The sequence below is a fragment of the Capricornis sumatraensis genome, chromosome 15, assembly GCF_032405125.1.
Source record: "Capricornis sumatraensis isolate serow.1 chromosome 15, serow.2, whole genome shotgun sequence".
NCBI lineage: Eukaryota > Metazoa > Chordata > Mammalia > Artiodactyla > Bovidae > Capricornis > Capricornis sumatraensis.
The window spans coordinates 10,689,333-10,717,220 of record NC_091083.1 but is presented as its reverse complement, the minus strand read 5'-3'; the positions used below and the strand labels follow the sequence as shown (position 1 = coordinate 10,717,220).

The window sequence follows — 27,888 nt, the reverse complement described above, 5'->3', positions numbered from 1 at the left end:
AAAAGCTTGATATTTTTAGTAAGTTTTTGTTTTAATGCTTTTAAGGTGGTAATTTTCATGTTTTGTCCAGTATTTTTGATAATATTTGGTGGGAGAAATTCTCTTAATAATTTAGTCTGCTATTATCAGAAAACTTTGTATTCTTTCCAGTGTTATATTCTAGTTTGTAATTCTCTCATCAGGTGAATCTAATTGTTTAAATCTGTATGTTAAATTTTAAAATTCCAATGATTGTATTATTTTTTTAAGAAGTTCTGTTTGGTTCTTCTTCAAGTCTGTCTGGACATTTTATCATCTATTTTTCCTTAGTTATACATTCAATATCTTCTTATGTCTATGAGCATAAACATATTTTATACTCTGTGTATGACTGATTATTCCAGTATATGAAGTCTTCGCAGGTTGGATTACACTTTCTAATGTTTGGCTGATTTTTATTTTCCATATGGGATGATTTATTTCTCTTTTATTTTATGATTTTTTTTAAACTATAGGCTCATGTTATTTGGAACATGGAAATTCTTTGAGGAAAAATGCAGGTTTTTCCAGGGAGTATTTGCATTTGTGTTTAATGAGTCTTTGAGGCATTACCTCACCAAAATCATTTGGTTGTTTTTTTTTTTTTAATTTGTTTCTTCCAGAACACTTAAGTAATATGAAATCTCCTAATTCTATCTGAATTTTAAGATTTTTAAAATATTTTAATGTTATATGTATCTGTATTTTTTCTTATAATTCCAGTTGTTCTCTAAGAAGAAGCCCATGCCCACCCTGTGTGCATGTGTGCCTGCACACACACACACACACACACACACACACACACACACACACACACACAAGATCTCCCCATCCTGAACCAGCCAAGTGTAACATGACTTTTCTTCTCATATTTATAGCCACGTCGGCTTATGGTTATAGCCAAGTCAACTTACAAGTTTCCTAATTCTTTGTGTATTGTTGTGTTTTCTAGTTTTTCCTTTCATCAGGTGTATCGCCCTTTGGGTTCCCGCTTCTCATGTGGATGATCTGTGATATGGTTTCTCCTGCTGCACTGTCCCAGTGTCTTTTGTCTCTTATACACAGAGCCCTTCAAAATCAGAGTTGGCTGTGGCATGCATTAGCAGACACTGCTGGAGAGCATCTACCTTCAGAACGCACTTCTCTCTCTGGATTTGACCTTTTCCTTAATTTTTAATCTTAGGTTATTATTTTTTTTATTCTCCTCTCACCTCAGTGTACCTTGAAAAGACTTATAAAACCCTTTATCCAACATTCTTAAGGATTTTGTCCTGAGGAGGCCCTTCAGGATACCTTGTCTACCCCACTGCCCTAATATTTTTCAAATGTTATTTTTAATGTTTCTTTTATAGGATTCAGTTTAGCTGCTTTTAAAAGAAACAAGAGGAAACTAGAGCTGGCAGAAAGGGTGGAAACAGATTTCATTCAACTAAAGAAAAGAAGACAATCAAGTGAAAAGGTCAGGAGGTGTTTGAAATATTAATAATTAATGTATCATAATGATATATTTAGTTTGCATTTAGATATATAAGTTTCAGAATAGTATGACCCAGTAGAAATATAATGCATGCCACATATGTACTTTTCAAGTTTTCCATAGCTACATTTAAAAAAGTAAAAAGAAACAGGTAAAATTAATTTTAATATTTATTTTATTTAAACTAATGAACCCAAAAATCAACCAGTGAGAAAATTATTAGCGAGCTATTCTCTTTTTTCGGTATTGTCTTCAAAAGTAGTGTATATGTCACACTTACAGCATGTCTCAATTATGACACTAAATTTTCATTCAAAATATTTGATCTGTATTTAATATCATAAAATTAATAGTTGATAAGGTAGATTAACATAACAGGTTACATTACAAGCATACTTAAAACTTTCCAATAATTGAATTGAATATCTGTTCTAAAATTAAAGTTAATTAAAATGTAATAAAACTAAAAATCTAACTTCTTATTTGTCCTCACCATATTTTTAAGCACTCAGTAGCTCTGTGTGGCTCCTGGCTGCTGTTTTGGTCATTGCAGCTCTGGGTGAAAATGGCTGTTCAGGGAATGGAATGTTAGAGGGAAATGTATATATTGGATTCATGTAGGTTTCTTTGCATATTCTAATTGCATGTATCTTTCTTGTTCTTAAACATTCTTTGTTTGCATTTCACGCATTTGTGTGCCATCATGAGTCCGTGTGTGGCATTTATTAGGCCTTTTAGGGAATGGAAACAAGTTAAGAGCTGTAACAGTCTTCCCCACCTACGGCTTCAAGGTCAGTCAGCACTCAATTCCTGATCTCATGTCACATCAGCATTTGATAGACTTGGAATCTCAGTATTCTTTTTTGATTAGCCCTTCTGTAATGGCTTATATACTGACTTACACTTTCTGTCATAGCTGTGTGTGGTTTACTCACGTATGAATGCGTATGAAATCGTCTCTCGTAGTGAGAGATATGTTTTACCAAGTTCCTTCGGGCTGCTATGTGGAGAACAGGGGGAGGCCGGAACAGAAGTGAGCGGACTAGTGGCACAGTTTTTACAGTTGGGAGATGATGGCGACTTGGACCATGGATGATGGAGATGGAGAGAAGTGACTACATCCAGGATATATTGTAAGGGTTCCTATAAAGGGCAGAAATTACCGGTGTCTAAAAGACTGGTGAGATAGAAAGGGGCTTAAAGGTTTTAGTTTTAGTCATTTGAGTATTGACATTTCTTAAGGTGAGGGGAGTTAGAGAAAGTATGATTTCATGGTGATAGAGGTGGGAAGTGGAGAAAAAGAACTTTCTTAGTCCATATCCCCTTAACAGACTCAGATTAACCAATACTTTTTATTTTCACCATAAACATTTTATTGGATGCCAAAGTACCCTAAGCCCCTGAAGCTAATAGACCACTTTTAGTGTGCATTCCTCTACCCTTTTCAGTTGAATTTTGTGCCACTAAGAGTCTCATTATGCTCTTGTTTTCTATTGCTCTAGTTACATAGTTCTTCAAGTCTCCTGTAAACTGATGAATCAGTTCAGTTCAGTTCAGTTCAGTTCAGTCGCTCAGTTGTGTCCAACTCTTTGTGACCCCATGAATTGCAGCATGCCAGGCCTCCCTGTCCATCACCAACTCCCGGAGTTCACTCAGACTCACGTCCATTGAGTCAGTGATGCCATCCAGCCATCTCATCCTCTGTTGTCCCCTTCTCGTCCTGCCTTCAATCCCTCCCAGCATCAGAGTCTTTTCCAATGAGTCAACTCTTCGCATGAAGTGGCCAAAGTATTGGAGTTTCAGCTTCAGCATCAGTCCTTCCAATGAACACCCAGGACTGATCTCCTTTAGAATGGACTGGTTGGATCTCCTTGCAGTCCAAGGGACTCTCAAGAGTCTTCTCCAACACTGAAGTTCAAAAGCATCAGTTCTTCGGCGCTCAGCTTTCTTCACAGTCCAACTCTCACATCCATATGTGACCATTGGAAAAACCATAGCCTTGACTAGACGGACCTTTGTTGGCAAAGTAATATCTCTGCTTTTCAATATGCTATCTTGGTTGGTCATTGAGCTTAAAAAGAGAGTTGTCTGCTTGAGAATCAAAAGGGTTGTTTGTTTTGAAAACTAATTTGAAAAAGCAGAGTAGGTCTGTTAAAATAGAATTATTTTTGCCATAGAATTAAGTTGGGGCAAGTCAGTTATAAAAGATTGAGAAAAATCATAAAAATCTGGAAGCATTCTGTATTCAGAGCGTGTTGTTAAGTGTCTTTATATTCCTGTTCTATTTTAGATAAAATTTGAAATCATAGGACAATCCAGGGTGTTCTAGAAAGATGATATGGAACATTTATATGTGGGCTTACATTCAGAGAAAAGGCTTTGGTCTTATATTAAAAAAATTGGCTAGTGAATGAATGAATTGGTTTTGTGTTTTAATTAAGGAAGGACATACTTATAATATGTCCTTTTTTGTGATTCTCTACTTCACCCAGAGGATAATCAATTTTTGAAAACTTTAAACAGCCACTCATCAACCTGGTTAAGAGGATTTCCAATGAAAAGCTTGATGTGGCAGCAGGAGACATTGACTGTGGAGTTGGTTATATGCATCTGAAGCTTAGGGGTAGGTCAGGAGGGAATTTCTCAATCGGAAATTATTGGCATTGAAAGGAATATAAATCCATGTGGCCAGATGAGCTCACTGAGGAGTGAGTGAAGTTAGAGGTCTGAAAACTGAACCCGGGGCCAGGCCAACATGTCTACGTTTGGAGGAGGAAAAACCAACGAAAGAAAAAGATGGAGCAGCCAGTGGGATAGAGGGGCCCCCAGGAGAGAGCGGCCAGGAAGCAGAGAGCAGCTCAGAGCCAGTTGTCACCGGGTCAGATGCTGCTGAGAAACAGGAGGCGGCAGAGGCCGGACCTCTGGTCTCAGGACCTGGTGACTGCGGACCCGGGTGAGGACGGTCTCCCTGACGGAGGACTGTAGACCTGCTGCCAAGGCACCATCAGGAGAACACGGTGGAGATAATGCTTTCAAGAAGTTTTGCTGTGGAGTTGGAAGCGGGGTCGAGATACCTTACTCTTTTCAGTGACCTTCTGTGAATTCAGTGAGAATTTAACCTATGAAGTCTCTGTTTCCTTATTTTTAAAATAGCGATATTTTAAAATAGAAAATAGTGATATTCTGCTTCTATGGCTGTTAGGAAAAACAGAAGTGTCGAGATGATCACGTGCTTGGTGACTGTCACTCACGGAGGCCCCATCATCTTGCCTTTGCTGTTGTTTGCATTCGTCTTTAATGTCGCTCAGCCGGAAGAGAAAGAAGCTCCTCCTCCAGGTGGAGTCTTGCAGTGTAGAAGGGGAGGGTGGTAAGGGATGCTGGCCGTGGTGGGTACAGAGCTGGAGTTCAGGCATGATTCAAATGGCGTGGTTTAGACACCTGAAATGACAGGAAAATGTTTTTAGTATTCAGAGTGTTTGAACTTTATTGTGTAAGAAGCACTGTGTTTTGACATTGACCTACAAAAATGACTCTGATCGAGCTTCTGTCTTTAGGGAAGGGTGCTGGCCACAGGTTTTGTCTTACAGATGTTTGCTGCATAATGTTGGCAGAGGTGATAAAAATGCTCCCAGAAAGAACAGGCTACCAGATAACGAGCCATTGGAGCAGAAAATTACAATTTTTGAGAGGAAGCATAGGAACTTTTTAGAGATGTGATGGGAAAGGGCAAATAGCTGTTTTCTAAATCAACCTGTATTTAGTTTATTACTCCCTGTCCTGTGTGTATAGTTTCCACATAGTTTTGGTTAGCCAGCATTGACTAAGGCCCAGTACTACTGTGTGTTGTGGCTACATGAAAGAAGCTGTGAGTTGGGTATATAAACATAATGAAAAGAATAGGGTTTCTGGTAACTTTGCTAATGTTCCCTTCTTTGGTTATTCAGTGTTGGAGGACATAAATATTGTCTTGAAAGGAGTATACAGTAGAATAAATATTTTTAAGGCTGATAATAAAGGAAATAAATTTGGTGATTTTTGTTGCTTTGATATTTCTCTTTTTTCTTAAAAAGGTAAACCGATTGTCCAGACCTTGTCACAGTACTAATTTTGTTGTTGTTGTTTAGTCAGTCGTGTCTGATTCTTTGTGACTGCATGGACAGTACTAATAGAAATCATAGTTAAAGCAAGAAGAATATTTCATCAGCTTGCTACCTCAATCAGAGTATTTTTATTTTCCTTAGCCTCTGACCGTCTACACTTAGATTTGACTTAGTTTAAAATAAAAATGGTTAATCAATGGGATGCTTTTGACTGCAAACAACAGCAAACCTGACAGTGACTTAGGAAATGCATATTTGTCCCCCTGCTCCCTGACATATAAAAAATTTGGAAGTGGGAGGGTTGCAAGCTTTCGTGAGCTCAGGTTATAGTGATGCTGGAGCCAACATATCTGGGATTTCTCTTGGGCCTTTCCTCTCACACCTTTTGCCTTATGGGTGGAATATGGTTTCTTTAATTTGAGGTGTCACGTCTGCATTGAAGGTGAGAAAGTGAGACCATGGAGGGTGGGGAAGGGGAGACTAGTGCCAGATGTGTCTGTCACCTTTTTATCTGGGATGCAAAGGTTTTCCAGGCTCCCTCTCAATGGAGTCCTCTTTAGTTATTTATTTTGGTCACATGACTATTCCCAGCTGCAAAAGAGCCTAAGAAATTGAGTGGATTTTCCTAATTACTCTCTCTCAGCTCATGACTTGTCTTCCCAACAAAATAGTTCTTTCCTTGTCAAAGGAAGGGGAGGAGAGTGGTTATTAGGTAGGTAATTTATAGTGCATAGTGTGAACGGAGAACTTATTTTTGTCATTTTTCTCCCCACAATTAGTATGTCCCTTGTTGCTTCAAACCAATACCAGCGTAAACAGCTAATCTACCCATAAATCAAATAAAACCCATTTTGTTTTCACTTTCAGAATACATGGGTTTATGATATAATATTCAAAAATGAGGAATAAATTCTGAGTAATTGTCTGTTCTTAATAATTGGTGTCTCTGTTTCATCCATGCTTTTTTGTGTATGACTTAGCAGAGAAAACATGATGGAGAAGGAAAATATTATTATTTACCTGTAATGCTGTGTAATACAGAGGTAGTAGTTGTTTGCTCTCTGTTCCACTCCCCTCTCTGGGTAGACCCAGCTGTTCTGGATTTTCTTTTACCCCCTTCTTTCCCTTGCAGTGTATATAGGCAGTCCACATTTTGCGTGATAGTGCTGGACCATGAAAATGACCATGCAAACCAAAATTGTACAAAGGGATCTTAATAGCAAAAGTTAAACTTGTTCCATGACCTTTAAACATTTTTGTCAAAACATTAAAAATTCTTTTATTGTTGGTTATAAATGCATAGAGAAACAAGCAAAAAATTAAAATGAATATTTTTTTAGTACACTAATTTAAAACATCAGAATTAGTGTTTGTTTTTTTTCTGTATAAAAAATTCCTTATCAAGAGTAGTTTAAACTTGCCTTCCTGTCATATAACTCACAATGTGGAGTGAGTATCTGATTATGTCATGGTGAATTGTCAAACTCTCTTTGAATTTTGGATCTGCTTTCACCATTTTATCTTTTGCTGTTTCCATGTTATAAGTGATCCCTCAGTTCCTTTAATGTCAAAGTTTTTCCAAGTGTTACTTCCTCTGTGACATCTTCATCCTTTTTGTCACAACTACATTCCTTATTTATATTGACCAATTTGTCTTCACTGAGTTCCTCTGACTGTAGATCTAAAGTCTCTTGAGTGGTGACAGTGTCAAAAATTCTGGTGGTCAACTATTTCTTCTGTAACTTCATTTATTTTTTATTGGAATTTCACTTCCAGCATTATCACTGCTTCTTTGGTCCACTTTCATCTTGGTTGTATAGTGTCCTTTGTAGATTGTCAATTTTTACAAAATGGCATGTGGATTTGTCACTGGGAGACAAGGAGGCAACACAGCTGCGTACTTGCAGTGCATGCATCTATCAGTGCACACATCTATCAGTGACAGACTTTGAGTACAATGACGTGATTGGCCACTGACAATGATGGACATCTGTGCAGTTAACAGTGATCTTTGGACTGAAGAGCTAGTAGTGAAGGTCATGCTTTATGCAATTACTCACAGTTACTGTACCATGTAATTGAAATTTGAACCATGTTGTTGAGTGACATATTATTTAACTGAGCTGTGATAACACATTTGTCTGTGTCAAAACCAGAACTGTTGGTCCTGTGGGGTTTCCTTCAGTCTCAGTTCAATACTCGTGGTGCGGTTTAGTGTGGTCCTCTGCCCTTTGTGACTCCCACACACTGGCGTCTGTGCTCTCCTCTGGCAATGTTGCCTTGGACTCACTGTTGTTAGAATGCGGATCCAGAATTCTTGTGGTATATGTGATGAAGTGATGACATGTTTTAAATTTATCTTTTGTTTTGATACAAAAAAATAAAAGGTAGTTGTGTTAGCATCAATCTTAGCATTTTTGAGAAAGGAAACTTTGTTTTGGAAGGAAGTGCTTAACTCATTGACCAATAGCAGCTCTTAGCTGGAGCTACCGGACTGACTGAATTGTTACATAACCTTGTTATATAAAGGAAGGAGGTGTTACCAAGAGGAGAGATCCATAGGTTGGAAAAACAGACTCAATGCCCAGGATAGTCTAGATTTCATAAATATCAGTTTCAAACAGCTAGCCCTGGATGTTACTAGAAGGGGCTTTCATTCTTAGAGTATTAAAAGAGGTTGGGGGTATTGTTTGATCTCAACATTTTTGATGTTTCAAGCCTTTTTTTCCCCCCTTTATTTTTCACAAGCATATTGTCAAAATAGTTTCCATGTCTTTTCCTTTAATAACAGATTTTACAGTTGAATGTACATGGAATTCTTTGCCTCCTCCCATCACTTTTACAAATAATTTAAGTTTTCAATTAATTTCATAGATTTTTAGGTATAGAAGTACTTGTATAGGGTGGGGAAATGATAGACAATCAGACCTTTTCCATTATGAGTATCCTTCATTCTTCTGTTTCTAATGAATGAGTTTAGAAAGGCTTGAATGCTTTTGTACAGTGTTGTGTGTTCAAAACCACTCTAAAGAGATGCTACAACTTTTAATTTTGTGTTCTTTAGCCACCACATAGGGACATCAAATTGGCCACATGTTTCAGAAAGGAAATGTTGGGCCTTGCTTTGTGCGCTTCATATAAATATATTCTATTCTTTTGAAGTATATTGTGGGTAACATTTTTGCCTTTTATCCACCATCTTGAAATTATTATGTAAACGCTTAACTGTATCATACTAAATCACTGTATTTTTTGGGTGAGAGGTAGGTTAAGATCAAAGAAAATAAATGCATGAAAAACAACATATTTTCCTCAGATTGTTCTATTTGTACTTGTGTACATGTCTGTGTATTATGTGTGTAGGGAAGGAGTAATTAGTCTTTTGCAGAAATTTGCTTGATCTGGAGTCCTATGGTGTCTTTCAAGAAGACGGTTAATGTGTAGATATATGAGTAAACAGAAGTAAGAAACTCCTTTGCCTTCTCTTTTACATAAATAAGTATACTTCATATATTTAATTTTTTTCTATAAACCTATAAATTCATCCTGTGGAGTGATTATCTCCCATTTGAAATTATTTCTTTGAATTGTAAGTAATACATTAAAATTCATATTTTCTTGTCCTAAGATTATCTTGATTACTGATTAAGCATATAGGACTTACATGTAAATCAGAAAGTAGGTCAGTAACTTAATTGCTTCTCTTACTAGATTACTACCACCTCATTCATTGACATAGGTTATATAGTCTGATGAGCAGTACTCCTTTTCAATGTAAATTGATGGAGTTTCTTTAAATATTTACGGTTTGTAGCAGTTTATGCCAATTCATGAATTATCCATATCCAGAACTTTCAACCCTTGATAGCTGGGCAATATTTCAGAAAAAGTTTCTAAGTTCTTGTATAAAGATTCAGTACCTAGTAGGTTCCTCCCAAATCTTTCTTAAAGCCTCATGAAACTATGCCTTAAATTTACACTGAGTTTTAAAATTATAAGTGAGATTAGTGAGGCAAGAAATCAGTGTTAACAGACCATAACTGCTGTTTTTATTTTGTAAGGGAATGTGGTTTTCCAGGAGGCTTATTATAGGTTGACATCAGATGTTGTTAGACTTGTAAATCTGCCCTCTGTTTTGAGTATCCATCAGCTCTGTCGAGCCTCCTGTACATTTTGATATTTAACCAGAATCATAGGAGGGGAAAATGAAGGTATTCCTTCATTGTCATTGGGATAATCTTAGCTGACCTTGTATGTAATGTTCAAATTGTCATATTATAGCTTTCCTAAATGGAAATTCCTCCAGTGAATGGACTTTCATAGACGTCTTCCTGTCTGGGAATCGGTTCAGATCATGATGTTAACAGCATGAGATTCTAAGTCAGAATTTCTAAATATGTCCTCATACTGTATCCCCATGTGTTAATGACCTGAGTTGACCTGTCACAGATGTAGTGGTGTTAACACGTGTATAGCCAATACACACATGTGTTAAGGCCAGCAGAATAAACCAGCACCTGAAAAGACAAATGTGTATACACTGGCACACATACACACACATAGTCAATAACAGGGATGCTTTAAGATCTGAAGGTAAGGCCCACTGCTTAATTAAGATGAAGGAAAACTGGAGTTTTCAAAGTCCTGACTGGCCCACATCTTCTGTAATCAGCCTAGAACATTCCGAATAAAAAGTCGCAGGCCAGAAACTATTCAAGAGCCGAGGCTGGGATTACTCAAGGGGTGGAGGGAGTGGTGCCGGCTGAGATGGGTACAGAAGACCAGGAGAGGTCTGACCAGAGAAGGTCTGGTCAAGGTCTGACCTGGGCCAGTCCAGAGGCCTGGGGCGGACGGGGAGCCGCTCTGGACATCAGATTCCTCAGCCACACGGTCAGCGTGTGGTACTCGCTGACTGCCGTCTGTCCATGTGACACTTCTCTAACATATTCTCACTGGCAAAACAGAGCTTGTCCAAACCTCTTGATCCTCTCATTGAGAGACTCTATTCTAGTGTATGCTCAGCCTGGCTAACTGTTGTCTTCATCCGTGTAGTGTGTTTTTGTTTCCTTTCGGCTGTACTGTGTAGCATGTCCCTGCCCAGGGATCGAACCCTTGCCCCCTGCACTGGGGGCATGCGGTCTTAACCTCTGGACCACCAGGGAAATCCCCATCTGGGTAGTTTTAAATCTACTGGTAGGAGGTTCTTAGGCTCTACTTTCAATTTACTAAATGAAAATCTGCAGGGATGTGTAAGGTATTGGGGCAGAATTTGAGACTCATTGCTTTTTCTGCCTAATATGTCACAGTGGTCCTAGAAAAGCGCCTGCTCAGTAATCATTTCTTCAGTGAACATAGAATGTTTTAGAGGAGTTGGTAGTTACATGACTGCGTTCAGTTAAGTTCATGTCCACTCCTCTTTTAGCTCTCCTCCAGGAAGACTAGAGTTCTTTTCTCCTTCTATCTGATTCCAGAATTTGTCTCCAGGTCATTGTCTATTTTTCAAGAGGCACCAGACACAGTGCCCATGAAACTGTGTTTGAGTGAATGAGTCCAGATTTTTATTTCCATCCCACTTTCATGCCCTGACTTTGCCAGTTGATTATTACACGTCTCATGTCTAGCTTAGCTCAGCAAGTCTAGAGTCAAGGTTCATCACTGTCTCCTGCATGACTGTGGTAGCATCCCAATCCATCTGCTGCTGCCTCTTCCAGTCAGGTCTATACACAGCATTCATGGAATCACTTAAAAGTGAAATTTGATTTTGTCATGACCCTGTTTAAATTCTTGAGTCACTTCCAGCTGTACTTAGAAATAAAGTGCAGCCCCTTAACAGACCCCACAGGACTTGATAGGAGCAGGTGGCTGTCTTCCTTTCCAGTCTTTTGTTCTTTACTCTCAGGAGGTCACACTGTCAAGATGCTGCAGGAGGCTGGGCCTTTGTCCTGTGATTCCAGATCCTGGAAGTTCTGCTTGCCCCCTCCCACCTGTCGTTCAAGTGGTCATGCAGCTCCAGCTGCCTCTCTGAGGGTGCCTGCTTGCTGTCTTTCTCTTCCACTACAGTGCAGGTTCCAGCAGGACAGGGACTCTATCTGTTTTGGTTGCCATGGTTGCTTAGTCGCTGAGTGGTGTCTGACTCTTTGCCACCCCATGGGCTGCAGCAACCAGGCTTCCCTGTCCTTCACTATTTCTTGATGTTTGTTCAAACTCATGTCCACTGAGTTGGTGATGCTGTCCAACCAGCTCGTTCTCTGTCACCCTCTTCTCCTCCTGCCCTTAATATTTCCCAGCATCAGGGTCTTTTCCAGTGAGTCAGCTCTTTGCATCAGGTGGCCAAAGTATTGGAGCTTCAGCTTCAGCATCAGTCCTTCCAAGACATATTCAGGATTGATATCCTTTAGGATTGATTGGTTTGATCTCCTTGCTGTCCAAGAAACTCTCAAGACTCTTCTCCAGCACCGCAATTCAAAAGCATCAATTTTTTAGCACTTAGCCTTCTTAAAGGATGGTCCAACTCTCACATGCGTATGCATGTCTGCTGGAAAAACCAGAGCTTTGACCATATGAACCTTTGTTGGCAAAATGATGTCTTTGCTTTTTAATATGCTCTCTAGATTTCTCATAGCTTTCCTTCCAGGGAGCAAGCATCTTTTAACCTCATATTATATAATATATATAATAAGTGCTCATTAAACAATTGATGATAAATATAGGTATTATTTTTTGTTTTGTTTGTTTTATTTTGGTTGCTTCTTTTTGACATGCCTACCACTCTTAAATCTATACCATTTTTTTCCTTGATGACTGGATGGTTGCAGTATCTTTCTAACTGGCCTGCCTACTTCTAGACTCTCCCCATTCCTCTTTAAGTCCGTGTGTTATCCCAATATACATTTCCTTAAAAATACCTGCATTGGTCTTATCCTTCTTTTGGGAGAAACTTTAATAGAATCTTTGCTATCTGTAGATTAAAACCCAGTGTCTTTAGCTTGACTTTATAAACCCTCTTCAAACTTGTACCCAACCTACTTTTCCATTATTTCTCTCCAGGAATAATCTGCCCCCCCACCCCTCCACCAGTTACATCTCTGTATTTGGTTTTTTATGAATTTGCTGAAAGTTCTCATTTCTAAGTTTTGCTCATGTCTCTTTCTCTTTGTGGAATAAATGATAATTAATAATGGAATACCTGCCACTTTGCCTACTGAAATTGTAATCCAAGCCCTTCTTTAAGAACCAGCTCAAATGCTACCCAGATTAAAACAAATTCCTTTTTTCTATTTAGTACATGTAATGGGCACTCAATAAGTGCTTGCTGAAGCACTTTGCCATTTTGAGATTGATGTGTGTGGTTATTTTATCTTATTCATGTAGGTATATAGAAGCATAAGCATTTTTTTAAATTCCTATCACAGTGCCTTGAAAAATACCTATACTCAATTAACATTACTAATTTAAACATCTACAGTCAATGATTCTACTATAAATTTTGAGAGAGTAATGCATCCGTTATTTTCTTTAATTGTAAGTCTTATAAGTTTGAATCTTCTTTCTAATGTTTCAAGCATACTGTTAGTCCAAAACTATACCTCACTTTTAACAGTAAGCTTGTGTTTGGGAATGTAATGAAAGAAAAGTTAGGTTGTCTGGAAATAGTACTAATAATATTATTCAGTAAGTGAAGGAAGTGATTGTAGGGAACTAATATCTCAGAAGCAACCACTCCAGAGTTGAGTCAGGAAGTGTCCACAAGGGGGCGTGCCCATCTAGCCATCTAGAGAAATGTGACCAATTTCCACTTCTGCTGCTGCTGCGGCGGCGGCGGCGGCGGCGGCGGCGGCGCTTCTGTCGTGTCCGACTCTGTGCGACCCCACAGACGGCAGCCCACCAGGCTCCCCCGTCCCTGGGATTCTCCAGGCAAGAACACTGGAGTGGGTTGCCATTTCCTTCTCCAACTGTTACGCAGGTAAAAATGCCTGTTTTACAAATGTACTCTTAAAACACATCTTTTTTTTTTCTCCCCCTAGGAAAAAGAATGAACCTTCACCACCACAAAAATTCCTACCCATTTTCTAGCACTTGTTTATTTTGGTTGTGTGATTTTCCAAGGAGCGATAGGGGATGGAATGGAAATGGGGATTACCTTGCAAGCTAAGACGGTCTATGAAGCTTGTGGTTGTGCTTGCCCCCTCCCCCCGACATTGAGAGCATTTTCATTGTACAAGCGTTGTCATCTCTTCTGTGGTCATATTATGTTTTTTAGTCAAGGGATAGGCAGTGCTCCATTTTCACTGCTTCACCGATTTGTATCATCTAAAACTTTGAGGAACTCACCAGTAAGTGACCTGGAGCACAGGCTTTGAGTGGCGTTTCCACCGGAGGTCACGGCCTCTTGGGATCTTTAGTTGTTCTTTGCAGTACCTATTTTACCTTGACTTCATGATTATCACCAGCAAACATTTACTGAGTACTTTTTATACACAGGTTTTCAAGTAGGTTTTAGGGAATACATTGAGAGGCCCTGACCATTTTATGTGATCCAGAAGAGTTAAGCAATAAAGGAAACTCATATCAAACTCATTTGGTATGTGGCAGAAGAATGAAATCATCCATGAGAGCTGCAGGGATTAGCAGGATGGAGAAAGTCACTCTGAGCACATGGTAGGCTTTATGCAGAGCTAGAGTTTAAGCTGGGCCTTCCCTGGTGGCTTAGATGGTAAAGAATTTGCCTGCAATGTGGGAGATCTAGGTTCAGTCCCTGGGGTGAGAAGATCCCCTGGAGAAAGGAATGGCTGCCCATTCCAGTATTCTTGTCTGGGAAATCCCATGGCAGGCTACACTCCATGGGGTCGTAAAGAGCTGGATATGACTGAGTGACTAATACTTTAGTCTTTGGGTCTAATGTCTTGGCTAAAGATTAGGGCTTATATAACTGTAGAGAGAAAGTGAAAGTCCCAGGTTTAGAAGAAGCCTGTGAGAGGATAAGCAGGTTACACTACAGAGTTTCTGTAGAACAGTGTTTTCAAACCCAAATGCTCACAGGGGCTGGGCAGGTAGTGTGAACAGGTGAGACCATCCAGAGAGGTGGCGTGGATCAGCACATGACCCAATTTTCGGTATGCAGAAACCAAACTACAATGCACCAACTTCTGACAAACGTTTCTGGTCAAACCAAACTCTGGTTTTGGCATTCTGTAATGCCCCACGGGGGCATGGCAGTTGAAAGGATTCAAATGTTCACAGAATTTGGCAAAGTGAAATGGGCCACAGGGGAAATAAGTCCAAAGCGAGTCCCCCTGAACATCTATTTGCACTGACTGTACTTGGAAGCAAATGAGAATATTTTGAAATATGTGTGAGTGGGGCCTGTCCTGCGTCTATTTGCATTAAACAGGCTTTGAAGTGTTGAAAGTCTCTGAAAACATCATTGGAGTTAATTTAAATGGTTTCAGAATTTCTGAGATTTAGTACTATCATAATTAGTTAGATTGTATGTTACATTCTAAACTATACTTAACTCCTTCTTATTCTTTGTAATTCTTTGATTTATCTCTAATTTCTAATAAGATTTTAATCTATTGAGGAACAAAAGGAAAATAAGTATATGGGCATTTTTGCCTCCCTTTTGCTTTTTAATATGCTGATCTTTAGTTGTTACGTATTTATGATTTTAAATAACAGTTTCTATTTTTGTGTATACTCATAATTATATGTTCAAATGAATACTGCTGTACTTAAAAAAATTTCACAACACATGAAGTAACTTGTTACTTTGTTACTAAAGTCAGTGTCAAATATTGTTCTGAAGTCTGAAGAGGGTGGAATTTAAATCCGGGTTAAATGACCCATCCCAATTGTCATGGTGTTTCATTGGCAGGAATAGACTCCAGATTGTCCAAGTTACCTTTGAGTCCTTTATCTGCTATTCCCCACTGCTTTAAGAGTCAGTTCAAAGGCCAGTGGAGCGCTGGTATTTAAAAGAAAAAGTGTAATTTTATCCAGAGAAGGTACATGTAAGTTCCAAAATGAAAGAGAGACCAGAGGTCCAGACCACGGCCAGGTGTTCCTGGAAAGAGCCAAATTGGACAACTAAATTGAAAAAGGTTGCCTGCTCTTATTAAAGAGACTTTGTTGCTGTCTATTTAATTAGCAAAGCCTTAGCTCATTTATTTATGTGTTTTTTAATCTGCCCAGGTAATGACATTCATAGCCTATTAGTGTGTGTGCTGGTAGCACGTTGCACCATCTCTGTGGTTGAAGTCCTTTCATATATGTGCCTCTTGGAGGTGAAACTGCCAAATAATCTTGATTTCCTCCTCCCTTGAACTTGTTTTCCAGACAGCAATGATTGAGTTTAAGACAGTGAAGGATGACCAGCTCTCCAGTAGAAAAAGTAAAAGCTAAAATAGTTAAAGCTAAAATATTATATGAATACTAATTATTTAGAGCTTTTAGGAAAGCAATCTGGAATTAAAGAAACTGAACTGGTTAGTCAATTGCGAGGAGTGTGATCTGGTGCCAGATGGTTGATCTAGGGGATGAGAAGGCGATAAAGAAGTGTTACCAGAAGAAAACATCGAATGGTGGAGTGTGTGTCCAATATAAAGATATATCATCTCTTTGTGGATAAAGTGAGAGGCTTCATGTTTCATAGGAAAAGCCTTAGAAGTTTGTTTTGAACAGTGGACCAAAGGGCACGCACAGCCTCCTGAAATAAAGATCACTTCCACATTGTGAGAAACGAGTCTGGGCTTCAGTTTGGTTATTATGGGACCGGAGAAAGATTTCTCAGCAGCTGTTAAGGATGTGCTCTTGGGACAGAACTCATTTAAGAGTGATGTGCAAAAGCATTATATTTAGGGAAGATTGAAATATGAAATGATCAGAGAAATACAAGAAGTTAGAGGAAAACTGCTTTGGAGAGGCTGAGCCTGGATCATGCATAAAAAACTGAGCAAAAAAGTTTAAAAAACTTTAAAAAGTTTTAAACTTTTTTCCTCTGAGCAAAAAACTCTAAAAAGTTTCAGAGGACAGAAAGTTTGAGTTATTGATGAGGTGCAATTAAAAAGTGTCATGACACTTGGTTTGTTGCTGCCTACAGGTGGATGAGGGGCAAGACAAACCACAGAGGAAACTAGAAGAAGCCAGTGCATAAAGAGGCTTCCAGAGAGGGGAGAGCTGCTGGGCTTAGGTTGTGCTCTTAGCGCCAGGGCCCCTGTGTGTTTGGGAGGCGATTCAGGAGACCTCTTCTGGGGTTTCCGAGACCTTGGGACTTGGAGAAGCGTAGTCTTTCTCTGTGGGGCAGGGATAGGGGATGCAGAGTGAGTCCGGAACGCCACCTGTACCATGACATCTGATAGTGTCTTCTGTTAACTGCCAAGAGCCAAGCCTCCCACCGGAGGAGAAGGCGGGAGGCTCGGGCCCTGCTGAGCCTTAGTGCCTGGAGAAAATCATTGCCTGTTCAGTTTCATTCATTCAGTTTGTCCCTTCAACAAGTTGTTCAGTCACAGAACTGATTTTGCCCTTCTTTCTCCTGTTTATTTATTTTATTTCCTTTTTGGATCTTTTCATTTAGTGTTCATTCTTCTTTCATTGATTTTTCTTTATTTAAAAAATTTTTATTTTTACTTTATTTTACTTTACAATACTGTATTGGTTTTGCCATTCATTGACATGAATCCACCATGGGTGTACATGAGTTCCCAAACATGAACCCCACTCCCACCTCCCACTGCATATCATCTCTCTGGATCATCGCCATGCACCAGCTTCATCTTCTGTTTTTTCTCCTTGTGTTTATCTTGTTCCTTTTCTAATTTGTTTAGTTGGACAATTAGGTTACTATTTTGTTTCTTTTTTAATATCAATACTTTGGGTGTTAATTTCCCTCTCAGTGCCACTTTTATCCCTCACAGGTTTTAAAATGCAGTGTTTTATGTCTATTTCTTTTTGGTCATGTAGCTTGTGAGAGATCTTAGTTCCCTGACCAGGGATTGAACCTGCGCTCTTGGCAGTGAAAGTGCAGAGTCCTAACCCCTGGACTTCCAGGGAATTCCTTGAAATGTAATATATTTTATTATCACTGGTTAATAAGTATTTTTGTTTCTATTTAGATTTCTTATTTGATCCATAAATTATTTAGCAGTGCTTTTTTCTTTTTAAAAAAATTTTATTTACCTTTATTGATACCTAACTTAATTGTATTGTAGTCAGAGAGTGTTTTCTGCTTGATATTGGTTCTTGAAATTTGTTGTGATTTAGTTTATGGATTAATGTATGGTCAATTTTTAAAAATACTTATTTGTATTTGAAAACAATGCTTTCTCTCTAATTGGAGCAAAATTCTGTGAATGCCTTAAGTTAAGCCTTTTACTGTGCTATTCAGACCTTTATTTTAAAAATTATATTTATTTATGGCTGTGCTGTGTCTTTGCGGCTGCACGTGGGCTTTCTCTAGTTGCCGCGAGCAGTGGTTATTCTGCCTTGTGGTGCATGGGCCCCTCATTGCAACGGTTCCTCTTGTTGCGGAGCCTGGGCTCTAGAGCGTGAGCTCAGGAATTGCAGCTTGCAGTCGCTAGAGTGGGCTCTCAGTAGTAGTGTCAGACTGACTTAGTTCCGCGGCGTGTGGAATCTTCCTGGACCAGGTATTGAACTCGTGCAGTGGCCAGTGGATTCCTACCCACTGTTCTACCAGGGAAGTCCCCAGATCTTTTATTTCTTACTGAATTTTTGTTTGTTTGTTTGCTTTTAGTCATTTTCCTTATTCATGGTTAAGAAAAGTGTGTTAAACTATCTCGTTATGTTGCTCTGTTTTTGCTTTATGTACATTTGAGGCTATTTTTAATTTTAGGTACATACGGATTTAGAATTACTCTATCGCCCTGGTTTATCTAAACTTTCAGTATTTACCACATCCTTTAATCCTATTAAGGTTTTGTCTTAAAACTGATGTTCTTAATGTTAATGTAGTCACATTGTTTGGGTTGGTCCCTACTGGGTGTCTCTCTTCTTCTCCCTTGTCCTTTTGCTCTCAGCTTTTTCACATCCTTATTTTTCAGGTGTATTTGTGATAACATATAGCCAGATTTTAAAACCCCATCTTGATCTTCTAATAATGTGCTTTTTTTTTTTTTTTTTTAATAGTTGCGCTTTTTTGGTTGTGCTGGTCCTCACCGTCAACTCGAGCTTTCCTCTAGTTGCGGAGAGCAGGGCTACTCTTCAGTCACGACGCGCAGGTTTCTCATTGCAGTCACTGTGGGCTTCGCTGCTTGCAGCTCCCAGGCTCTAGAGTGCAGGCTCAGTGATTGTGGCGCGTGGACTTAGTTGCTCCTTGCAATGTAAGATCTTCCCGGACCAGGAATTGAACCCATGTCTCCTGCATTGACAGGCAGATTCTTTACCGTTGAGCCACCAAGGAAGCCCAACAATACACTATTATTAGTTTTGAAGATGATATTAATTTTGATTTACATGCGTGTTTGCCATTGTATTTGCTTGCCCATTCCTTGTTTCATTCCTGAGTGTCCTTTTCCTTCTTGGATTATTGTCTTAGTCCTTTCAGACTGCTGTAACAAAATACAAGAGACTGGATGGCTTACAAACAATAGGAATGTATTTATCACCATTCTGGAGGCTGGGAAGTCCAACATCAAGGCACAGGCAGATTTGGTGTCTGATGAGGACCTCCTTCCTAGATGGCCATCTTTTTGCTATAGCCTTACATGCCAGAAGGGGCATGGAAACTTCTTGGCTTCTTCTATAATGGCATATCTCATGCATGCAGGCTCTGCCTTCATGACCTAATCATTTTTTGATGCCCTACCTCCGATACCATCACTGTGGGGGTTAGGATTGCAATAGGTGAAATTTTGGAAGGGCACATTTAGATCACAGCAGTTATTTTCCTTTTTCTTAAAGTGTATTATTCATTTGTTTATTTGTTCATCCATTCAACAAATATTTTTTGAGTACTTAAGAGGTGTCAAGTCCTTTTCTGGGTGCTTCGCTTATGCTAGTGAGTAAAACATACAAAGATTACCGCCTTTGTGGAACTTCTAGTCTTTTGGAGGAGTTTGGCAGTTTAAATATTATGAAGATAAATTTTATATTTTAGAAGATACATATTGTGGAAAAAAGATAAAGTAGAGCTAAGAAAAGAATATTCGGTGTGCTCATGACTAGGTGGTAGGGAGTATTAGAAGGAGGTCAGTTTGCAGTATTCACTACAGTGACCCTTTAGGACTTCAGTAAGTGTAGGTCTCTTGGTGATGAACACATTTTATTGATTTATAAATGTATTTGTCTTATTTTTGTTCCTGAAAGGTAATTTTGTTAGGTTCTAGGTTTATAGTTATTTTTCTGTGAAAACATGCCACTGCCTTCTGGCCCCCCCTGGACTGTTGGAAATTCTGCTGCCACTCCACCGCTGTAAGCTTTCCTTTCTCTCTGGCTCCTTTCCTTTTTCTCAGGATTCCTGGAGATGTAGATTCTTATTTTTCATCCATTGTGGGGAAATTTGAGCCATTTTCTCTTTAAATATTTTCATTTCTCTATTCTTTCCAGTTGGGAGTACATTAGATTTTCATTCATTTTACCATCTCTTCCTTATTTTCCATCACTCCCCCCCCTTTACAATTGCAATCAGATGTGCATTAAATGTTATATAAATATAGATGCGTTACGCTATTAGGAAAAAGTTGAAAGATTTGATCATGATCTGACATTTCAAATCCTGTGTTGTATACTCAAAAATAGATACATCAGCTGTTGATTTGATTAAGGTAAAACAGTGAAACACACATAATCTTAAGTGTATAATTTGATGAATTTTGATATGTGTATTCATCCATGTAACAAGATCTGACATTGCTACTATGCTAGAAAGTTTCTTTATATCCCTTCAGAGTCCACACCTCCCTCCCAAGACAACTATTTTTCTGATTCTTTTTCACCATAGTTTTACCTGTTTTAAATAAAACTTCAGATAATTGGGGTCATATGTTATGTACTACGTTGTGGCCAGCATCTTTTACTCAACATACATTTTAAAAATTATCCATATAGTTGCACATATCACTAGTTCTTTTTTATTCCTGTACCGTCTTCCACTGTTGCAGGTATCACATCTTGTGTACCTATTCCCCTCTTGATAGACATTTGGATTCTTTCCAGGTTTCGACTATTGCAGTTTGGCTAAGGTGTTATAAACATTTTTGACAAGTCTTTTGTCATATGTATTTTGCTTGCTCTTGGGGTAAATAAGCTTCCCTCATAGCTCAGTTGGTAAAGAATCTGCCTGCAATACAGGAGACCTGGGTTTGGTCCCTGGGTCGGGAAGATCCCCTGGAGAAGGAAACGGCAACCCACTCCAGTATTCTTGCCTGAGAAATCCCATGGACAGAGGAGGCTGGCAGGCTACAGCTCATGGAGTCACAAGGAGGCGGGCACGACTGAACGACTGGCAGTTTCAGTTTCTCAGTTTGGGGTGAACACTTAGGGATATAGTTGCTGAGTCATAGCTAGGAGTGTATATTTAATTTAGAGCTAAATTTTTTTGAGTTAGAATTTTAAAATTGTGATTAATATTTATTACAGAAACACAAGAAACCAAATTAGATATATTCATCATTATATTTTTAAACTGATTTTAAGTCATTGAGATGTATTCTATAAGTACTTTGATCAAATGAATGCAATTTAATAATCTAGTTAATATTATTTTAAGGAACTTGTCAGAATTATCATCTTTCTTAAATTCCTCAATTTTGATTTCAACTCCAGTATATCTTAGGTTGCTATTCTTAACCAGTCATTCATTATGAGTTCAAATTAAATACTATTAACTAGACAACATATGAATAAGAATAAAAATGTTTTAAAGCTTTGTGAAGCGTCCATTGTGGCTTCCAGCTGGCTCAGTGGTAAAGAACGCACCTGCTGCCAGTGCTGGAGATGTGGGTTTGATCCTGGGGTCAGGAAGACCCCCTGGAGAAGGAAGTGGCAACTGTCTCCACTGTTCTTGCCTGGGAGAGCCCATAGACAGCAGAGCCTGGTGGGCTACAGTCCGTGGGGTTCACAAAGAGTTGGACACAACTTAGCGACTAAACAACAGCAGCAACAGCAATGCTTCCATTGTAGTTCAGTCGTGCAATAACCTAAGTCATGAGCATGTTTGTCTGATCTCTACCGTCACTTACACATGCTCATTCAGCATGTACACTGAGGCTCCCAAATAGTTCCACTTTGAAGAAAACAATCCCATAGTACGTTATATGTAAGATTATTAAAAAAACAAAACACTGAGATTAGAACCAATGCATTTTCCACCTTTAATGTTGCAGCCCCAGAACTCTGTGTAGGAGGAGTTCTGCCAGTTGGAAAACATTGTCCTTTGCTACTTTTGAGAGACTGGAATTTTTAGGTAATCCTCTGGAACTTTGTTATGATATGAATTTATAATTAAAGCTGTAATTCAGATATATTAAAGCCCCTTAAAAGCATGGTAAACACACTTTATTTTTATTTTGAGCTGAAAATGTTTCTGTTTACTTTCGGTGAATGGTTTAGGGAATTAATAGCAAAGATTTCTACAAAATAAACTTTTTTTCTCTGTTGTAGATATGTTTGGCACTAATCTGTGTAGTGCTGCAAAGATTTTAATGTATATTTATTAAGCAAAGAATAAAGGATTATTTAAAAATAGACATCTTGACTGTAGCTTTACAGAAACATCATTTGTAGTATTGGACATCAGAAGGGGGATTTTCTTAAGAGAGAAGAGAAAAGTCATTGGGTATTCTTATATCCAAATTTTCCTTGGTTTCAGCCAAGCCAGACACATGAAAGCAGATAATTCTGGCTAAGTTCTCCTTTGTTTATACACAAGGCTGATATACTCGGAGCCCACGGAGGCCCCACTATTGCAGGGGACTGGTTTTAGGAGCCAGATGTGGAGCCCGGTCTAGGTTCCTAGGCCCAGATCTATCATTGCATCTTTAGGATGCTTGAAGGTGGGAAAGCTTTATGTTGCACTTACTGTGCGGAAGGTGTTAAGTCAGCTGTGCTTCTCAAGTGGAAGCTCAGGCCGATTATAATGCTACTCAGCAGCCTAACAAGGGTGCCTTGGGAAGACTTGATATCTTAAAAATAAAGTGTATTTCTGTCTTTATTATTATATTAGGATAATCTCACCATACATCAGATTCAGGATGCACTTTTACACTCGAGATATTATTCTTGTATTTTTTCTGTTTGATACTTGAGTAATTCTGTACAGAAGAAACCCTGGAGGAGGAAATGGCAACCCACTCCAGTATTCATGGGATTCTGTCCAAGAACCCCATGGACGGAGGAGCTTGGTAGGCTGTGGTCCATAGGGTCACACAGAGTCGGACGTGACTGAAGCGGCTTAGCATGCACGCACTTGTGCATATACAGAAGAAAGACCACGTTAATGAGATAAGTAACTGATGGTGTCTCTTGGCAGGTTTCAGAGTTAAAGTGCAGGTTAGAGACTTTGTTTTCATGTGGAAAGTATCTACGTTTTGTTCTAAGGGATTTATTAGTTTATATGTGGTACTTTATTTAATTCTTACAAAAACTATGTAATAGCCATCTCCAATTTGGAGTGAGAAGAATGAAAACTTTTGACATTAAGTTCAACAGAGATGACTGGATCATTGGTTACTTGTAGAAAGTTTTATTTGTCTTTTCCATGACACATGGAATCTCCGTGTCAACTTTATACACATGTGTTTATTTCTGAACAAGAACTATAATTTAAGCCATTGCTTTTAAATAATAATTTTATCAAAAAATTAATGCAACTAGTGTATTTCAGTCAAGGAAATACTTGTCTGTGTGTATCTATGTGATGCATATATTTCTGAGTATGGAGTGTAAGAATATAATAGTAGCTCTATATAATAACAATCATTGTATGTTTTTTAAACTTTCTAAGATTTCTTTTCTATACAAACGAGCTCAGTGAAATTATTATAGCCAAAATACCTCTGTCTTTCATTCGATTTACCTGCACTTCATAAAAATGCTTAAATATTACTTCATCATCTTTCAGTTTCCATTTCAGTATGTGAAATCTATAAACTAATTCTTAAATATTTTATGAAGTAATTCTGATTTTTGCAGGTGTTGCAAGCCATTAGGAATATTTAGCTTAATTTGGAACAGAATTCTCTATCTTTTGCTTGATTTTTCATTTTTGAAAAACAGGTTATAGTAAATCCATCGATGTATAATCCTTCCATGTCTCTGTACAGTAAGGTTCAAGGGATAAAAGTTAAAGTCATGATATCCTGGTTGAAATGCTGAGAATTGTTTTTACAGATAATTCATATCGTTGTGTATATGTTATGTGTCCCCTCAGTAAAATTCTATTTTATAGAATGTTTGAGTAGGATCAGCAGTCACAGTTAATAAAAAAGAACTAATAAAGAATACCTTTTCCTGACTTTGTTGTTGCTGTTTTTGAGGAAGGTTATTCTACAGTGCTTTTTTATTTGTATGAGAGTAGAGCCTGGTGGGCTGCAGTCCATGAGGTCTCTAAGAGTCGGACACGACTGAGCGACTTCACTTTCACTTTTCACTTTCATGCATTAGAGAAGGAAATGGCAACTCACTCCAGTGTTGTTGCCTGGAGAATCCCAGGGACAGGGGAGCCTGGTGGGCTGCCATCTATGGGGTCGCACAGAGTCGGACACGACTGAAGTGACTTAGCAGCAGCAGCAGCAGTCTGTTTCTAAAAGAACCAGTAAGATGGATAAGATCATGTTTTAAAATACCTTGTAGTGTGTTCATGGTGGTATGGTCATGGCGATATGCTGCCAGTTGGTAATGGAACAAGACAGAGCTTAAATCTTTTATGCTGACATAATGTTGGTCTTAAGTGGTTTAAGTTTCTCCTTCAGCAGACTTGTGCCTATAAAATTATTTGGCTTAGAATGAGTACAGCAGACATTTGGCTGGTCATGACCTATGGGATAGTATCAGACCTTGTTTCTCAAAGTAGAGTCCATGGACCAGAAGTCTCTTTGAACATGGGGTTGTCCCTGACTCTGATACAGATTTGGGGGTTTGGGTGAGGATGGGGTTCTCAGGTTCTAAGGCACCAGTGCCCAAGTTTAAAAATATATACCACCATGACCACAATGAACCTAAAGACCTATAATGGCCCTCCTTTAGTATACTAAAAAGGTAATTTTTCATGAAATTTTCTTCCCACTTCCTTTACTTCTGATTTTTATCCAGCAGTGTAAAGTTTGTCTGCCTTGCACAGGTGATCCAGAAATCTTCGAGGCAAGAGACAGCTGCTTGTGGTCAATATGTGTGAAATGCCTTAAGCATGTGAGGCCTGGAACAAGACCCAGAAACACAAAGATGGCTCCCAGGAATGTGCAGTTTTCTGTCATATGAGTGGCAACCATATTATTAACATAGCAGAGAAGGGAGTTTGCCATCAAGTGTCTCACAAGGAAGAAATTTTAAAGAAAACTGTAGCATGATCTAGTTCAAGACTGAATGTCACTCTCTTCATTTATTGTGGTGAATATATTACTTTTAGAAATTTTTGCATAGTATTAAAAAAATACAAGTAAGGACGTTTATTAGTTCACTTATACCATAGATCTTTTCCTCTACAGATTCTCAGTCGTGAACTGAATTCTTGAGGTTAAGGTGATAGAGTGATATACTACAATTTATATTGTTGTTTTCTTCCTCCTTTTGAAAGGCGTGTTAGGCTTCTTATTAGAGAAAAGCAACCAGACACCCTTGGCTCAGGATCTTTCACTGGAAAATAAGTTTTGACTTGAACCAGATTTAAGCGTCAACTTGATAATCCATAATTTCAGGAGACTGCCGAATGTTCCAGCTAAGGATAAGCTCAGAATTTGCCGTATCATGATTGGCCTTGAAGTGCTGTGTGGTCACATCACTGTTGCGCACTGTGCTTAGTGAATGCTCTGGCCCCTTTTGCTCCACAGGAGAACGACTCAGGCCCTTTGGACACAGTGGGTGCTGTGGTTGTGGACCACGAAGGGAATGTGGCAGCTGCCGTCTCTAGTGGAGGCCTGGCCTTGAAACATCCAGGGAGAGTTGGGCAGGTAAGGAACGCTGAGGTTTTTAAACTAGCCTCACAAGTTGAACGTAGAATTTTCTAGCTCACAAGTTTTTGAACCAGTAGAGACATTTTTTTTTCTTTAGAAAAAACAAATGATATTGTTCTTAACAGCTTAGGTAGTATGACTCATCAACTGCCTATTTAGGATCTTTTCTAAAATGAAAACCTCCCTCAGAACACTAGGGTTCTTACTGATCTTACCAAACAAACATAATCCTGTGTTTGACTACTTTCAATAGGCTGGGTCCTGGCCTGGGTATTTATCAGACATGTAATAAATGTGCAGTGAGTCCCATGTTCATTCTTTGTAAATGTCATTCTCTGTAGAAGTGAGCACCTGACTGTATGACTGCTTGCTTTTCAGGTAGGAAAATGGTTTCAGAGTTGCATTTTATATTTCCTCTATTCAAGGAACAGTAGCATTTTGACCCTAATCCTTTCTCTGATTAAGCATTTCAGCTGTTATATACTAACTGGTATTTCAAGTTACCGAACCATGATACTACTCAAGAAATCGAGGTATGAGGGAGGCTGAATTTATGTGCAACTGGCTTTTTTGCAAGCTTACTTGTACATCTTCTTTACTCCCAACTCCCCATCTCCGGCCTTTAGCACTAAATTGAGAATGAAATTTAACAATCCATTTGATCTAATAATCTTTCTGAGTATATACCAATTTGGCACATTATTTACTGGCTTAACAAATATTTGTTGAGCGAACAAACGAATTGGACGCCCTCACAGAGTCTGCTGGCTTCCCAAGTGGCGCTAGTGGTAAAGAACCCGCCTGCCAAAGCAGGAGATGCGAGAGATGCGGGTTTGATCCCTGAGTCAGGAAGGTCTCCTGGAGGAGGAGATGACAACCTGCTCCTGTATTCTTGCCTGGAGAACGCCATGGGCGGAGGAGCCTGGCGGGCTACAGACCATGAGTTGCCAAGAGCTGAACACGGCTGAGTACACAACACAGCACGGCGGCACAGCACAGTCTGTTAAAGTGTGACAGTTGCGTGGGGCGTGTGTAAGCTCAGTGCTGGGATCTCATGTTGCCTCTGGAGCACCGCTTGGCATACCCTTTGTGCTTTGTATCTCGTGTTTGAAGAAGAGTCCACGTCACCATTGCTTTGGACACGGTGGGTAGCGAGTGCCCGGAGCAGAGTGATCTGATTCATGGAGGACATCTTCGCAAAGCCCCTAGTGATGTTCTGTGACCTGCCCTTTGTGGACAAAGCACTCATAGTGCTATGGTGGGAAGGGGAAGGGAGGAATAATTAATTTTGTGCTACTCTTTGCCTGCCGTGCAAGGGGATTTATGGGACATGATTACTCAACATGTGTAAACGCTTTGAACTCAGTATAAAAAGTCTTTGTCTGGTCATGATGTTTTTCCACATAATAAAGTCTTGTGTATTTGTCAAGTTTGGAATAGGAAAACCAAGCTTGGCATATCAGATCTGGATGCCTTGGTGGAGAAAGAGAGAGAAAAGCCAGCAGAGCCGCCTTCATCACATTGCCATTCCCATGACTTTTTCACTGGTTTTTGTTTGTTTTGGTTAGCAAAATAGCAACAAGGGAACCAAGGGTAGTTCTGGACTACGTTAGCAGGACATTACACCCAGCAATCTTGAAGCTATTCTGCCACACTGCACATGGCGTTGTCTTGGAAAAAGAAATACTGTAAAGCTTACACGTACACACTTGAAAACTGCTAAGAGAGTAAATCTTAAAAGTTCTCATCACAAGAAAAACAATTCTGTGACTGTGTATGCTGACAGAAGTTAATGGATGTTAACTGATCATTTTGCATTCTTTGCAAATATTGAATTATTAGTCTGTATACCTGAAACTAATAAAATATGTGTCAGTTGTACCTCAGTTTAAAAAAAAGAACCTTAATATTAATTTGCCCCACCTGACTGGTTTATGAATGTACAGTTTGTGAGGGCTGAAAAATCAGGAAATGGTGTGAAGGAGAGGGTAAAGTTGCTTACATGGAAAGCAGTTGCTTTATCGGGTTATATTACTTAGATAGAAGAGAGGCAACAAGCCTGGAAACATGGAAGGATCTTATGAGAGGTAGAGGGCTGTCCTTCTAGACAAGCACAATAGAATGAAACAAAATACATAAGCAAACTGTCTTTGAAAAGCAGACTCATATTTTA

General features: G+C 39.0%; 1 protein-coding gene across 3 annotated transcripts in view; it reads left to right on the top strand.

The window, feature by feature from the left end:
• Positions 1 to 27,888, top strand: part of TASP1 (taspase 1) — a 254,444-nt gene that overhangs the window by 73,904 nt on the left and 152,652 nt on the right. For 2 of the 3 annotated variants that reach the window (XM_068987336.1, XM_068987335.1), the window contains exons 7-8: positions 1,371 to 1,477; positions 25,593 to 25,712. In XM_068987336.1, the coding sequence (XP_068843437.1) occupies positions 1,371 to 1,477; positions 25,593 to 25,712 (227 nt within the window). The remainder of the gene's footprint in view (positions 1 to 1,370; positions 1,478 to 25,592; positions 25,713 to 27,888) is intronic. The other variant, XM_068987337.1, reaches the window with a different exon arrangement.